This window comes from Spermophilus citellus (assembly GCF_964194105.1).
Source record: "Spermophilus citellus genome assembly, chromosome: 12".
Taxonomy (NCBI): domain Eukaryota; kingdom Metazoa; phylum Chordata; class Mammalia; order Rodentia; family Sciuridae; genus Spermophilus; species Spermophilus citellus.
The window spans coordinates 126,972,227-126,987,292 of record NC_138198.1 but is presented as its reverse complement, the minus strand read 5'-3'; the positions used below and the strand labels follow the sequence as shown (position 1 = coordinate 126,987,292).

Sequence of the window (15,066 nt, the reverse complement as noted above, 5' to 3'; positions counted from 1 at the left end):
AGGAGAGGAAACTGCTGCCCTGTCTGTACCGAGGAGTCACCGGAACCCTGCAGGCAAGTGCTGCAGGTCTGCTCACTGCTTTCCCTTGCAGCTTGAGGAGAACACACAGAAACAGGCTGGGAGACACTGATGGAGCAAGCCTTTGTGTTCCCTCCCTGGAAATAGAGTTTAGTCAATTGCTCCTCTGACATAAAGTCCAGTTCTTGCAAAATTGATGATTTCTCTGGGGGGTCATTCTCTCACCTTTCCTTTATGATAGATGCATTTTTGATTGAAGAAATGAGCTTTAACTTCATATCTTTTAGAAAAAAATGAAACAACTGGCATAGATTAAATAAAATTTCCTCTAGCTGACCTCTGAATATGGTGAAACGGCAACATTTTTAAATTGTCTATTAGGCAGCCCACTTAGAATCTAAGCCTAACTCTATTTCCTATAGCTGTGTGACTTGGGTAACTTTCCTCACCTGTCTGCAACTCAGTTTTCTTATCCACAAAAAGAGGAAAATTTATATCCTGGACTTTCATTAATAGATTAATCCATGGGAAGAATCCCAGGGTGTGCTGCTCAGAACTAGCTCAATGACTGTTAGGTGTTAGTATAATCGCTTAGTGAAACAAATTTATAAATACTATTTTTATGAATCAAGAAAAAAATTGCTGATCAGAATATGAATAGCCAATAGCACGTGAGAAGATATCCAACATTGGTAGTCATCAGGGAAATGCAAACCCAAACCACAAGACACTACTGCTCTGGCTACCATAATGGCAAGAGGCACAACCAGAAAACAGCAAGTGTCGGTGAGGATGTGGAGAAGCTGGACCCCTCAGATCCTGCTGGGGGAAGGTAACACAGGGCAGCTGCTGTGGATGATGGCTTGGCAGTCCCTCAAACCCCAAACACAGAATCCCCATACAACCCAGCAGTTCCACCCCAGGCACACACTGAAAAGAATAGTCACCTAATGATGGGGATGCATTGTGATCTCTTAGGTGGTTTTATTATTATTATTATTATTATTATTATTATTATTATTATTATTATTATTTTTAAAGAGAGAGAGAGAAAGAGAGAGAATTTTTTAATATTTATTTTTCAGTTCTCGGCGGACACAACATCTTTGTTGGTATGTGGTGCTGAGGATCAAACCCGGGCCGCACGCATGCCAGGCGAGCGTGCTACCGCTTGAGCCACATCCCCAGCCCCTGGTTTTATTATTGTGTGAACTCTGTAGAGGGTACTTATACAAACCAAGGTGGCTACAGCCCACGAGGTGACATGATCTTAGGAGCACTGTCGTGTTTGCAGTTCATTGTTGACCAAAACGTTGGTGTTCAGGGCGTGACTGTGTTTGTAGACTTGTTGTAGCAGCAGCACTGTTCATCACAGCCATGAGTGGAGACAACCCGAAGGGCCATCAGCAGACGAACCAACAAAATGTGGCACATCCCCACCATGGAATACTGTCCAGCCGCAGAGGGAGCAGTGCTGACCCATGTCACCTCATGCACAAACTACAAAAACATTGTGCGGAAAGAGAGAACGCAGACAGAAAGGTGGTGCATCCCAGGACTCTATTGCCTCGAAATGTCAGGGGTCAGCAAATCCACAGAGACAGAGGCTGATCAGTGGTTGTCACAGGCAGGAGGAGAGATGAAGGGGTAGTGGGCGCGACTACTTACTGAGTATGAGGTCTGCGTTTCAGGTGATGGTGAAGTTCGGAAGCTAGGTAGCCAGGATCGCTGTGCAACATGTGAATGTTCTGAGTCGTAGGGTTTTGAATGTTCAAAAGGTACTATGGTCGCTACATTTTACTGCACTAAAAAGTGCTGATTAGAAGAGCATTTTCTTCACTTAGCTATGGGGACACATGGGACAGACTTTCCCTGAAGGGGGCTCCATGCAGATTGAGCCTCCATCCTGGGCTCTGCCAGCTGGCTTGAGGTACAGAGGTGCTGCACATGCTCAGAGGTTTATTTTCTCGCACAAAGGGGTTTCTTGGAAAGAACGTGGTCCTGTGCAGCGGGAGCACCTTGGCTGGTGGAGCCCACAAAGTGGTCTGGTTCCAATCCTTGATGCTGGTCACTCTTGGTCAGGGTGGAATGCTGCTTGTGAACACGTGGGTTCTCCCTTTTCAGAGGAAGAGAGGTGGCCCCAACATGACAGAGGAGACCAGAGGCAGCACGTGGCTGGGTCCTGCAGAGACCGGGAAGGCGAGGGCTGAGGACAGGACCTGGGTTGAAAGGAGAAGCAGTCTCCTGGAGCACAGGACTGGTGTGGAGGAGGCAGGAAGCAGCTTCCCCTGCAGGAAACATGGGCAGGCAGCCAAGGACGGAAGTGGGGAAGAGCCCTGAGGCTGTGATCCTGAAGAGGGGCGCTGTTTCGGCTCGTTTCTCTGTTGGAGAACCACATCCCCTACCACCTGGCAGCCCTCTTTAGTGCCACAGGGCCCAGTTCAGATGCTGCTGCTTCTGGGCAGCCTCTCGGAAACAGCGCAACTGGAGTCAGCCCCAAACCAGCAAAGGCCTTCCTGGTCCTGACTTACAACCTCTGGACTCTGTGAGGGCTTGAAAGCATGTCCACCCAAGCTCTGTTTCACTTTCAGTTACGTTCATGAGATTCTTGGCATCTTCTTATGGAGAGGGCTTGTGTTAGGTGATTCTGCCCAACGATAGCTCAGTGTTCTGAGCTTGGTTAAGGTAGGCCGTGGTAAGAAGCTTGGTGTTCTGTGGGTTTAGTGCATGGAATATGTTTTCACATTCAACATTTTCCACTGACAATGGGGCTAACTAAGTGGAGCAGCAGCTATACAATGAATCATTTACATCTTTCTGGCAGCTCGACTTTCTTCTGTACCTCAGATGGAGTGCCCAGATCTGCCCCTTGCACCTTGCATCCTGGTTACCCAGCACCACATATGGCACCCTGGCATCCAGGGCTTGCTGAGTGAGGAATGGTGGGTAGGCTTCAGCTCCGTGATTCCTGGTTCTTTTTCCTAGGACCACACTACTCTTTGCAACCTCCAAAAGAATCACCTGATATTTCTGGACAGAGTGGCTGAGCAAGGCCAAGCTCTGTGCCATTGGAAACCCCTCATCTTGGCCAGCATGTGGGGTGCTGGATGTTACCTCCTTTTTGGTTCCTTTCTAAACGGGGGTGCAGGACGGGGACAACAGACTGCAGTTCGCAGTGAGGGTACTTGGAGGTCTCACGTGCTTCCTGCAGGCTTTGCTTTCTGCTTTCCTTGGCCTTAGCCCAAGCCTCTCGGCAATTATTTTTGGCTCATTCAGTGAATGGCTGTAAATCAAGCCCTTCTGTTCTGAGTGCCTAATGCAGGCTTGTCTGTGGGTCGTGGTTATAGTGTTACTGGACAGTCTTGTTCATAAGCTCTTCGTCCCTAACTCAGTTTCTTGTTTTGGTGTGCTCTACCCAGCCTACTCTCCCAGCTGCATGGAAACTCCAAGTGGGTTCCCTGCGGAGGAAAATTTCCTCAGATCTCAGACCCCAGATCTGAGAAATCCTGTCCTAGAATTCCCAAATATTTAATCTGTCTAGATTAGCACAGGGCCTGAGTCCCTGAGGCTTTGTGTTCAGCAATGGGGTGACAGGACCAGACTGTCTCTCAGGGTGAGGGACCCACAGCAAAGCTTCTCACGCTGCTCATGGACGCCACAGACAGCGCCCCCTGCTGGGGACACCCAGGCTGGGTGCTGGCTGGGGCTGGGGTGGGACTGGGCTACTCGGGGTTCTAGGTCCCTCTGTTGCAGCAATAGGACACTAGCTTTCCACTTGGGCCAACACAACCAGCTGAAGGTTCTGGAGCAGTCTGAAATGGGTCCTGTGGGCCAGTACCAGGCGTTGGCTGGACGATCTTCCTCCTGGAGACTCCAGGGGAGCACTGTTTCCTTGTAAAGGCCAAGAAGTGCAGGGACCTGTATGAGTTGGAAATAGTCAGGAAACAGAGTCTCCCCTTTTCCTGAAGTGATGTTGTTTAATAACATTAAACACAGTTATTACAGATTGTGGACGGAATGCTTGTGTCCCTACAAAACTCTTTTGTGGTAGCATTTTGGGGGCTGTGGGGGTGGTTGGATTTTGAGGGTGGCGCCCTCATGGGTGGCTCAGTGCCCTTATGAGAGTCCCAGGGAGCTCTCTGACCCTCTCTCCTCCACGTGCGGACACAACTGAAGGTGACCGTCTGCCACCTGGGAGGGGCCTTCCTGGGACCCACCCACCAGCACCCTGATCTCTGACTTCCAGCCTCCAGAGCTGTGAGAAATCAGTCTGTTCTCCAGCCCCCGTGTGTGGCACTCTGTTACGGCAGCCTGAGCTCCCTGATGTCAGCGAACGGAGGAGATGGGGAGGGCTGGGAATGGCTCCTACACCGCAGCCACATCCAGTGCTGGACAACGTCATGAGTGATACGGAAGCCTGGGGCTGCTTCTCTCCATGGGGACATGACCTGCAAAAGACATGCCTGGCTCAGTGGTTCTCATTTGGGAACTTGTAAGAGAAGGGCTCACCCCTGACTCACAAGTGGTCCTGGTGCACACAGACTTTGTGTCCCAGTGTGTGGTCAAGCAGGCTGTGGGCTCCTGCAGAAGTCTCCAGGGACAGTGCCAGAGTGGAGAGACTCAGGTGGGATCCTGCTCCTGGCTCCCATTCCCACGGCTGCAAGATTCCGTAACTCACAGTGCATTCCTTTAAGTTAAGCACCCCCTCTCCTTTTAAAATAGGGGAGGCCAAGAAACACTTTGATTCACTTGTGTTGCAGTCTCTCTGGGCTCCCTCCAGCATCCCTTAGACCATCAGCTATTTTTATTACACAACCAGAGAGAGAGAGAGAGAAAGAGAGAGAGAGAGAAAGAGAGAGAGAGAGACACTAATGTTTCCTGCACATGATGCTTTCTATTGATTAAAAGAATATGGTTTTCCCAAGGGGATTATTTTTGTGTCATGGGGTGAGATGAAAAGCCACCAGCATTTACGGGTCGGAGGGAAATCCTACAAGTGATTTGCACACTCCAGGGGCTGAGTTCCTGGAAGGAGGCTCTCCCTTCCTGGTGCTCGTGGGGTGGCAGGCTGCAGCAAGCTGCTCCTGGGCTTGTACCAGTCTTGTGCTAGGGGAGGACCCCATGACCTTGAACAGCAACGAACCTGGAAAAAAGCTACAGAGTTCTTGTCATTCTCACGTCCATGATGTGACTTTGGAAATGGCCCACCTTCACTGGTCCATAGCCACCCTCTCTAGGCAAAGTACTGAGAGATAAACATCTTCAGAGTATGTGAAAGCACTCTTGCCATTGCAGGCTGCCGGAAGGTGCACATGTTCCTGACTTCCGCAGGTGCCAGGGAAATGCCAGATCAGCTTTGTCGTCCACACACGCAGAGGGCTGTTGGTATGTTACTGTGGTATGTCGGGTTGGGAAACACGAGACCATGATGTATAAGCTGGAGTTCTCAGTATCAGACCACGCTCTCTGGGGGTATTTTAGTAGATGTGAGTGGAGTATTTCTTGAGAATCTGCCCAGAGATCTGGAGTTGGACAGATGTTTATGGAGTCTAAGAAACAAGAGCTCCTGACTAGCTACAGTCTGGAGGCTCTTTCTTTCCTTCATGTTCTCCTCTTGTGGGATTTGTCCTTTTTTCTTTCTCATCGAGAGTCTGACATGTCCAGGTTGGTCTGGAGGCCAGGCCAGGCAGAAGCCGGAGGCGGGCTGGTGGGTGGGATGACCCCAGCTTGTGGCTGGAGACCTGGCTTCTCACCTGCTTCCCTGGTGTCCTGCTGAGTGGCCAGATCCTTGTGGACAATCGTCGGAGGCCGTGTATGAATCATGGGTTTGTTTGAGCCATCACAAGGCTGGGGGTTGCTTTTCTGAGAACTCCTGGCTCGGATTAAAGCTGACACTCCACCTTAGCTCACCTGGGCCTCAGCTCTTACTGTCCATGCCTTGATTCTCTGGTAACCAGCCAGGTGCCACCCTCTGCCTACCTGAGGGTGCTGCCGAACGTTTGCTCCCAGGGAAGGACCCTCATGAACCTGAGTTCCACTGGTCCCCAGAGTTGTCACAGAGGAGTGCTCGGGAACTACAGCCTGATGAATAAAGCTGGCCTCTGTGTACCGGCAAGTTCAGGGAGGCAAATCAACTTCCCAGGGAGGGAAACTCAGAAACTGGCAGCGGAGGTTTAGAAAGCTGCTGGTCAGGGTCAGCAGGAAAGCCTGGCCAGGAGGACTTTGGTGACCTATGATTCCATGATAGGGCTGGGCTTGAACGGAGGTCAGCTGAGGGCTGGTGTCAAAGCTGAAGGTGGAGCAAGTTTGAATGGGGAGCAGTAAATGCAGGAAGGTCAGGAAGGAGGACAACGAGCCCGAGGCCCAGGCAAGGAGGTGGGCCCCCAGGAGTGGAGCTCTGGCTACGACTCCATCACAGCTCTGGGAAGTCCAACGCACATGAGGCCTAGGACGCTCCCTGCTGACTGCGTTAGTGATGCACAAGGACTGATAGTTTGAATCCATGATGGTGAAATTTGAAAGTGAGCTAAGCTGAGTGAGTACTGCCCCCTTCAAAAATGTGCACGAGATGCAAGTTTCATCCTTATGTCCAGTTCTATTTCCTTCTCATATTTAGATTGGAATCTTTGGGCTTCTATGTCCAACTTCATGAGGAAAAAGGAAACAACACAAAGCAAAAGGCCAATCTTTGTGGAAATTTAGACCTGCTAGTGCCTGGGAGACCCTCGACATTCCCACAGTCTCTCTCTATGGTCATTTCCTGGCTCGTGGGTAGACACGGGTTCATTCAGTCACAAACAATGGATGTGTGTTTGGGTTCCTGAAATGGTGAGACCGAGCATCCTTTGAGCTCATGCCCAGTGTGAAGGAAAAGTGCACTGAGCTCAGCGTGGGTGGGGGACATTTCTCTCTCTTTCTCTCTGTGTATTGGCCATAAGCCAATTCCAGCATGTACATATCTATATATTTCCCATGACCATGGTGGCTGAGATGCCCTGTGACCTGCCCTCTGCAAACTGAAGACCCAGGACACTGGATGTGCAAGTCAGGCTGAGGGCAGGAGATCCATGCCCAGCTTGGAACAGAGCAGGGGCTTCCTGGCTCAGCACTGTGCCCTCTTGGGCCTCTGGTTGGCTGAAGCCCACCCACAGTGGGAGAACCGTTTGCTTCCTCCAGTCTATTCAGTCCCATGCTCATTGCATCAGGAAACGCGCTCACAGACACACCTAGAAGTAATGCTTAATCAATGCATACCTGTGAGAAAGACAAAACGTCCCATACATACAATACTTAATCTGAACAAAAAATATACTTAAGAGAAAAAAATAAATGTGTATATTTTTTACAATGATTAAACTCACGTTAGCAGGATAAGAAATACCATTACCAAAGAAGCACATTTGACAATTTTTATATTTCTTTCAAAATTCTATGAAATAGTTATGAGAGAAATACTTTTAGAATTATGAAAGAAATATAAAAATTGTCAAAATCAAAATAGAGTTGCTTGTGTCAACCCAAACACAAAAGAGTAAGAGCTGGAAGGTTATGAAGGAAGGGTCTTATGCAGGAGTCCCCGGTAGCACCCACCACAAAAGACGGTCAAAAACACAGCTTTGCCCAGAGGCCACCACAGCCTTACGTAGAGGCTACTTCGGCAAGGATGTCTGCCCAGCAACTGTCCGTCAACCCACACTGACTGGCTATTAGTCACAACCTCAGCCACACTTGTTGTCAGTCTTTGTGACCAAGGATCATTGTTTCAAAACATCTGATGTAACTCACCGTTGTCTTTAAACAGTCCCCCGGCCTCACCCTCTTTGAATGTGCCCGTAGTTTGCCAGAGCCCCGCACTCCCTCTACTGTGCTCTGCGACCCCCTTGTGACTCTTCCCGAATAAATCCAGTGTTCTTCGGAGAATCTCGCTTTGACTGTTATTCTTATTTTAAGTTTAAGTTGACAATTGTTTTTTAAAAGCCAGATTTCATGATACATGTTCTTGTTTGTCTCTTGCACATCCTTGGTAAGTTATTTCAGACTTTGTTTCCCTCTGTTGTGATCCTGTATTTTATATTTCTTCTAGGAATGTCAGTATGACTCTGTGTGTGTGTACATATACTGACCAGGACTTGGGTTTATTTGGCTAAATTTTATTTGTCACACACAAAAAAAGTTCAATGTTTCAATGAACTGTGTTGATGTCTGTACAACCCCCTTCCTAATGTTTAAGCAGATTCAATGTCTGAAAGTAAAACTATATGAACTCTCTCGTGCTTAGTCACTCTCCTCAAAGGTCAATATATGTTCAATGTAGTTTGGCAGCATGGATTGGATCCCAGAACAAGAAAACAACTAAGTGAAAATCAAATCAAATCTGAGTAAAGTCTTAGTTTAGTAGGAAGGAAGGAAGGAAGGAAGGAAGGAAGGAAGGAAGGAAGGAAGGAAGGAAGGAAGATTAATGTTTAGCCAAATATTTGGGCACCCCGTGGCTCGTCAAGTTGACATGGGAAATGAACATCCTGGTTCCTTTACAGGCTTTTCAGATCAGTTAGCCGCAGCATGGATCCTAGAAGGACCAGGAGCACAGGTGTCAGACAGACCCGACATCAGAGCTACTCCACCTCCACCAGTCTCCTCTCAGTAAAGGACTCCAGTGAGCTCTCCAGTGCCTTCAGAGGTGTGGGTCTTCCTTCAGAAATCCCATCTCATTGGCCATGCGCCAATCCCAGGGATATGTATCTCTGACCAAGTTCATACTGTTCACTAGAAAACCTTTTACCTCATACTACGAGCTCCCAAATCCCGCCCCCTCCCAACACAGGGCCACCCACTGAACGTGACAGGGTGTGTGGAATCACTGTGGGCAATGCCAGGGTGAATTCATTTCCCAAGCACTCTTTGCTCTTGGCCTCCAGAGGTTGCCTCCCACATCAGCCAGTAAGGCCTCTCATCTCCTGTGGCCACATCTGCCTGCAGGTATTGATGACTAGACCTCACCACACACCTGTGCTGGAACTTCCTGCCCGGCCCCCACCACCCAATCAGCACCACTGCCATTGGGATATTCAGAGTAGTGTGGGCTTTACACATCAACCAGGGGAAGGTAAAAGACATCCTAAAATAGGGGAGGGGAGATGGTCTTTCCACAGGGAACGAGAACATTGCCTCCGCCAGAGACAGCCAACACCCCAAGCTTCGAAGCTCCTCAAATTCTCTAATAAGACTGTTGATTCCAAGACAGAAAGGTTTTAAAGAAGCAGTGACATGCTAGAACTATCCAATGTGGGGTAGATTTATGACAATGAGTTGTGAATACTTTATTCATTTAGATGCCTTTGAAATTATTTGAACATAGGCTGAGCTAAATCTTAACAGTTGTTATTATTTTTTGTTTTAGTTTTTAGTCATTATTTAAAATTTTATATGTATGCAGTTTGAAAATTCAAATGTTTTTATGAACATAGTATCAAAAAACAATCATCCCAAGCTCTTTGTTTCTTAATCCCCTGGGAGGAAGGTATCGCTTTGTCTTCACTGATCATCTAAGAATGTTTCTCTGTTTCCAAGGACCATGCTCAATTGCGACCAGTGCCCTCCATCTCTCGGTGCAGCCATCCTCTGTTTACTTGTGATGCACATGAGGATCTGTTGCTCTTTCCCCCTGCTGGTCTTCCGACCCCACCCCATCAATTCATGCACCTTCCAGAAGTTCTATCACAGTTTTGTTTAGGTCAGTGTTCAATGTTTACATGATGACGAATAAAGATTATTCACAGCTGAGCCATGAACTTTTTTTTTCCTGAACTTTATACTAGTCTTATTTGCTTTGTTTTCATGCTTTTATTATATAGTCAATCTCAAGACATTTGGAATCACAGAGTCACTGTCCCCAGGATGTCTCTCTGAGGTCCTTGCCCTGGCTTCACTTGATGGTCACCTCTAGACCACAGGAGAAGCCAGCATTCCAGGATGGCCCTGAACCAGCCGCAGGTACACTCCCACCATCTCTCTTGAGTGTGGGAGAACTTATCTCCTGTGACATCTTTAGTTTCTGGATTTGATGCCTGGTTTGGGTCTGAGGAAGGGAGTATGGGAGTTAATTACTTGGACCTTCTTATCTAAATGCCTTTGATCTGCTCTGACACATGGCTGGTGGTTGACTAGGTGGAGACCTCTAAGCAGAAAATTCATTTTCCTTCAGAATAATGGAAATTTAAACCCCATTGTCTTTAGCTTTGCTGTTGCTTTTCATAAAGCAGTTTCCTCAAGGGAATCCTCATGGCTATGGATGGAGGCACTTGTCTGCTCTTTCTGGACATTTGTGGGATTTTTCCTTTGTCTCTGCTGTTCTGAACTTGTATCCTGCTGTTCACAGGTATTCATGAGTATTCCGTGGACCCTCCTATCAGGAAACTAATTTACTTCTCAGAAATTGTCTTGAATCACTTTGATGATTTCCTCTATTCTAAATATTATTTTCATATCTATTTTAGATATTAGGCTTCCTGAACTTATTCTCTATTTTCTTTTCTGTCCTCTTTTCCATATTTTTCTTATTGTTCTATTTTCTGCATATTTTCTCACCTTAGTCTTCCTATTTGAGTCTTCAATTTTGCCCTCATATTTTAGTAGCCGAGTTCTTTCGTTCATTCTGTGGCTGTTTCTTTTTTGAAAAATAATACTCTTAGTCTCATAAATAAAATGCTTATCCTTCTTTCTCTAAGAAAATTGACAATAGCATTTTGGAAGTTTTCTTCTTCCTATAGAAGCTTGCTCCCCTGTATTGTGGTCTCCTCTCTCTTTAGTCTCTTCCATATCAGAGTTCCATAGACGTCTGTTGATCCTCAGATTTGAGTATCAGGGACTAAGAAGATCACTGGATCTCTGAGGATTTGAATGTGTTTGGTGAGTATAGGCACAGGTGGGGTGACCCACTGAGCTTTGTAGTAGGGAACTTCTGCTGCCAGTCTCTGTGTCTGGGCAATTTCCTCTCAAGCTGATTCAAGTTGCTTAGGAAAGGTTTTTGTGTCTTTGGTTTTGGGTTTTTTTTTTTTTTTTTTAAATTGCCTACCTGGAGGACTTGATTTCTGAGAGCCACTTTTAGAGAGTTAAGAACTTGAGTGCTAGCCACATTTCTCCAGGGAGTAGGACACAAAGACAGACTTTCGTAAGAGGTTGGCTTACACAATTCTCAGGGCTGCCAGGTCTGCAGTCAGTGGGCATCAGCTCAGTCAGGAGTTGATGCCACCATCATGAAGCAAAAGTTCCTTTTTTTTTTTTTTTCCTGGAAATCTCGGTTTTGCTCTTTTTGTTACTTAGGATAATGTGCTTTGCAGAAGATCAACTGACTATGGCCACATCTACAAAATTCCTTCACAGCAACTTTCGGTTAGTGCTTGATTAAATGACTGTGTACTCTGGCCTGACTACGTTGGCACACAAGATGAGCCTTCAGTCTCCCTACTCGATTAAATGATCATTAACTCATCCAGAAGGAAGGCTTGATTCAATAGCTACTTATTAAGCACCTCCTGTATGCTGGGGCCTTTAGTCCCTCCATCCTGCTCCCCATGTGCTGGTGCTCACCACCCTGAGCCAGCGTTACAGCTACAGGGAAGAAAGCCTCATGTGTCACTGGGGAGGAGGCCAAGTCATCTGGACGGCAGAATGCGGAAGGAGTGCGGGCCTTCTCCTTAGAAAACTTCTCCTGGTGCCTCACTGCAACCCACTCCTTCCCAGACTACGGCATGTATTACCTGTCGTATGCTTTCCAGATCTTACCTCGCCTGGCTAATCACTCACACCCCTGAGGGAACCCTTGCACACCGTTGGTGGGAATGTAGATGAGAACAATCATGGAGAACAATCTGAAGGTTCCTCAAAAAATTAGAAACAGAATTACCCTGTGGTCCGGCAATCCCACTTTTGGATATGATTCCAAAGGAAATGAAATCACCGCCACCCGTGTTCACTGCAGCATGATTCACAAGAGTCAAGACACGGAAACACTGAAATGTTCAGCAGAGGGTGAGCAGATGAAGACACTGTGATTCACATAGGGAATACTATCCTGCCATTTGTGACAATATGGGTGAAACTGGAGGACATTATGCTAAGTGAAGAAAGCAGACACAGGAAGACAAATACTGCATCATCTCACACACATGTGATACCTGACAAAGTCAAACTCAAATTGACCAGATTATATTGTTCTACAGTTGCATGTATGGATATGTAACAATGAATCCTGCTGCAATGAATAATTATGATATACCAGTAAAAAATATTAAAAACAAAGTAAAATTTATAGAAGCTAGCACAGAACAGAACTTGTCAAGGAGCAGGGGTGAGGAAATGGGGGTATTTTGGTCAAAGGGCACAGACTTTCCCTTGTAAGATGGAAGAGTTCCAGGATCCAATCACAGGGTATTAATCTGTGGTAATCACTGTCAAAGTATACTTCTTAATATTTATTTTTTTAGTTGTAGTTGGACACAGTATCTTTATTGTGGTGCTGAGGATCGAACCCAGGGCCTCACACATTCTAGGTAAATGCTCTACTGCTGAGCCACAACCCCAGCCCAACTGTCAACACATATTGAACCATCATATTGTACATCTTGAATATAGTCTATCTCTGTCAATTACTTTAAATAAAAATCACATTGCTACTTGATTAAAACAACTGCTTTGTAAGTACTTTACAGCTTCCATTTCCAGTCAGCTTAAAATCATAAATGATTACGAATTAAACAGCATTTGCAAACCTTGAAAGATTTCTGTTTGGAAAAATTAACAAACTGCATTTATATGTAATTAAAAAAAAGAAACAGCATTTAAATTAAATGTACTAATTAGCCCTATCTTCCCACAGTTGATCTAAATTAATGAAGCTTTGCTATCTTATAGGATTAAGCACCCTGAGGGCTTTTATTTTATTTACTGTCATTTGAGACATCATTTTCTCCTCTTAATAAATTGCCTCCACACGTCATAATGATAGGAACCCAAATTTTCTTCAGTTCCATCAAATCATTAATACAAATTATTGACCAAGATATATGGAGCAAGAGTTCATCATAGCATTATGTCAAAGGGCAAAACTTGTAAGCAGCAAAAGCCCGACGAAATTTGGGACAAGCCCCACTAAAATGGCAGTTGTGTAGAGATGCAGGTGGGGTGGGAAGCCGATCATGCCCCAAGGCTGGGAAAATCAGACGGCAAGTCTGCCACAACAGAATGAGGAGGATGACTTACTTTTGCAAATCTGGAGTAAAAGAGAAATGACAAAACCCACAAGCATTGGGTCACAGTGCTGGGATCATGAGTGTCTCTCTCCCATTTATTTTCTAAACTTAATGTTATAGGTTATATGACTTATAATCAAAGATATTTTACCCCAAACACATTTTCGACCAGGCTGTGCTAGATGTTCCCCTTGTTCTAATGTAAGCACTTTCCCATAGAAAATTCTCGGGAGACTTTATTCAGCAAATCAGAATAGACTCCAATCCAAATTGCCAAACCTTCAGTTTTTGCAATTTTAATACCTAATTAAAATAATGGTTGGGACTCAGTAACTCAGAGAAACTCGGAGCCTGTCTGCCTTTGGGCCCACTGGCCAAGTGGGCAGGCAGGTCCTTTCAAGAAGGGCTTTGCCACCGCTCTGACCTTAGCTGCAGTGTCCTGAGCCCCAGACTGACGCAGTTCAGGCACAGGTTTGGATTCTGGGCGATCTGCATCCACTAGGATCACAGGCAGAATCCCTCCTCCCTGCAGCCTCGTGGCCTGTTATCACTGACTTTCCCATGAAATGTGGACAGCTACATTGGGATTCATTCTCTCTTCCCAGTAAAAAATCATTTGAAAGGTTAGAGTTATGGCCAGGTTGGGAGTGAGAGGAGGAAGGAGACAAACAAGGGAATTGTTGGTGGGTGGTGGTGATAGACACATGGGGCCAGGTGGAACCAAACACCTGCAGGGACCTGAGCAAGTGCTTCTGGAAACCCTGCTTTGCTACAGGGATGGATTTTGATCTGATTAGATCTGGGAGACTGTGCAGATCACTGGTCTGTCATTTCCTCCCCAGGTTCAGACTGCATCACTGCATAGGGGAGAAGCAGAATGGTGAGTGTCATCGGTCTGCACGGCAGGTGCTGAGGAGCCATGCAGGACAGGACAGGACAGAAAGCCTGGGTCCTGCTGGCGAGGAGGGGAAGGCGACTCCATGGGCAAGTGCACGGAATTAAAGGAGTGGCTCTCCTCAGAGAGCCTGCTGTGAGCCTCCGACCGACCAAGAGCTCCTTGTGTCACTCCAATTGCTTTTCTGGCAGAGAAATGATCTGTGTTCCCTAAACTTTATGCAAAGAGCTCCAATGCCAGCCCTGGACTCCTCAGACTGAAAGGCAGATTCAGTAGTTATAGTCTGCCAGGGATTCTCAGATGAAATTGTGTAAAGAGCAAACACTGTGCATGGGGAACCACTGTCACAGAGCGTGCGCTGTGCTTGGTGCTCCCTATCCAAGTCGGAACCATCAACCAGCAGCCCTCTAGCACCTTTCCAATAGGTGCTGCATAGTTGTGCTTCATGCTCCATGGGAGGTGCCACCCAGCCCTCTGCCCCTGGGGTGTCTGCCTGCAGAGATGGAGTTGTACAGCCCCCCATGCATCTCAGTGCATGCAGCAGACCTGTCCCTGAGATGGTCCGAGTCCAACCCCTCCCTAAACAGTTTGGAGTTCCCAGTTTCTGAATCGGCTATCGCATCACCATTCCCAGGTATCAAGACTCTCTGGTTCCCCAAGACACACCTGAGGTCACCTGCTGCACAGCACCTCCCTGGCAGTCATAGGCGGCACATCCCATGGACTTGGGCAGGTCCCAGCAGGCTCAAGGGGTTGATGAAATTTCAGACTTCTCTGAGCCAGGAATTTTAAAGCCTTTCCTAACCTCTTTGAATCTGGCCATTGGTTATCATTTCTCTGGCTTTACTTGGTGTGTGTCTACACACTTATATCTGATATATTATTTATAATCCTATCTGACAGACT

At 46.8% G+C, this 15,066-nt stretch overlaps 1 protein-coding gene across 1 annotated transcript in view; it reads right to left on the bottom strand.

Annotated features, from left to right (window-relative positions):
* Positions 1–3,594: 3,594 nt before the first annotated feature.
* Positions 3,595–15,066, bottom strand: part of LOC308631681 (uncharacterized protein C18orf63) — a gene marked incomplete at its 3' end in the record, with an annotated part of 74,985 nt that continues 63,513 nt past the window's right edge. The window contains 1 exon segment of the mRNA XM_081263068.1: positions 3,595–3,936. Coding sequence (XP_081119194.1) covers positions 3,595–3,936 — 342 coding nt within the window.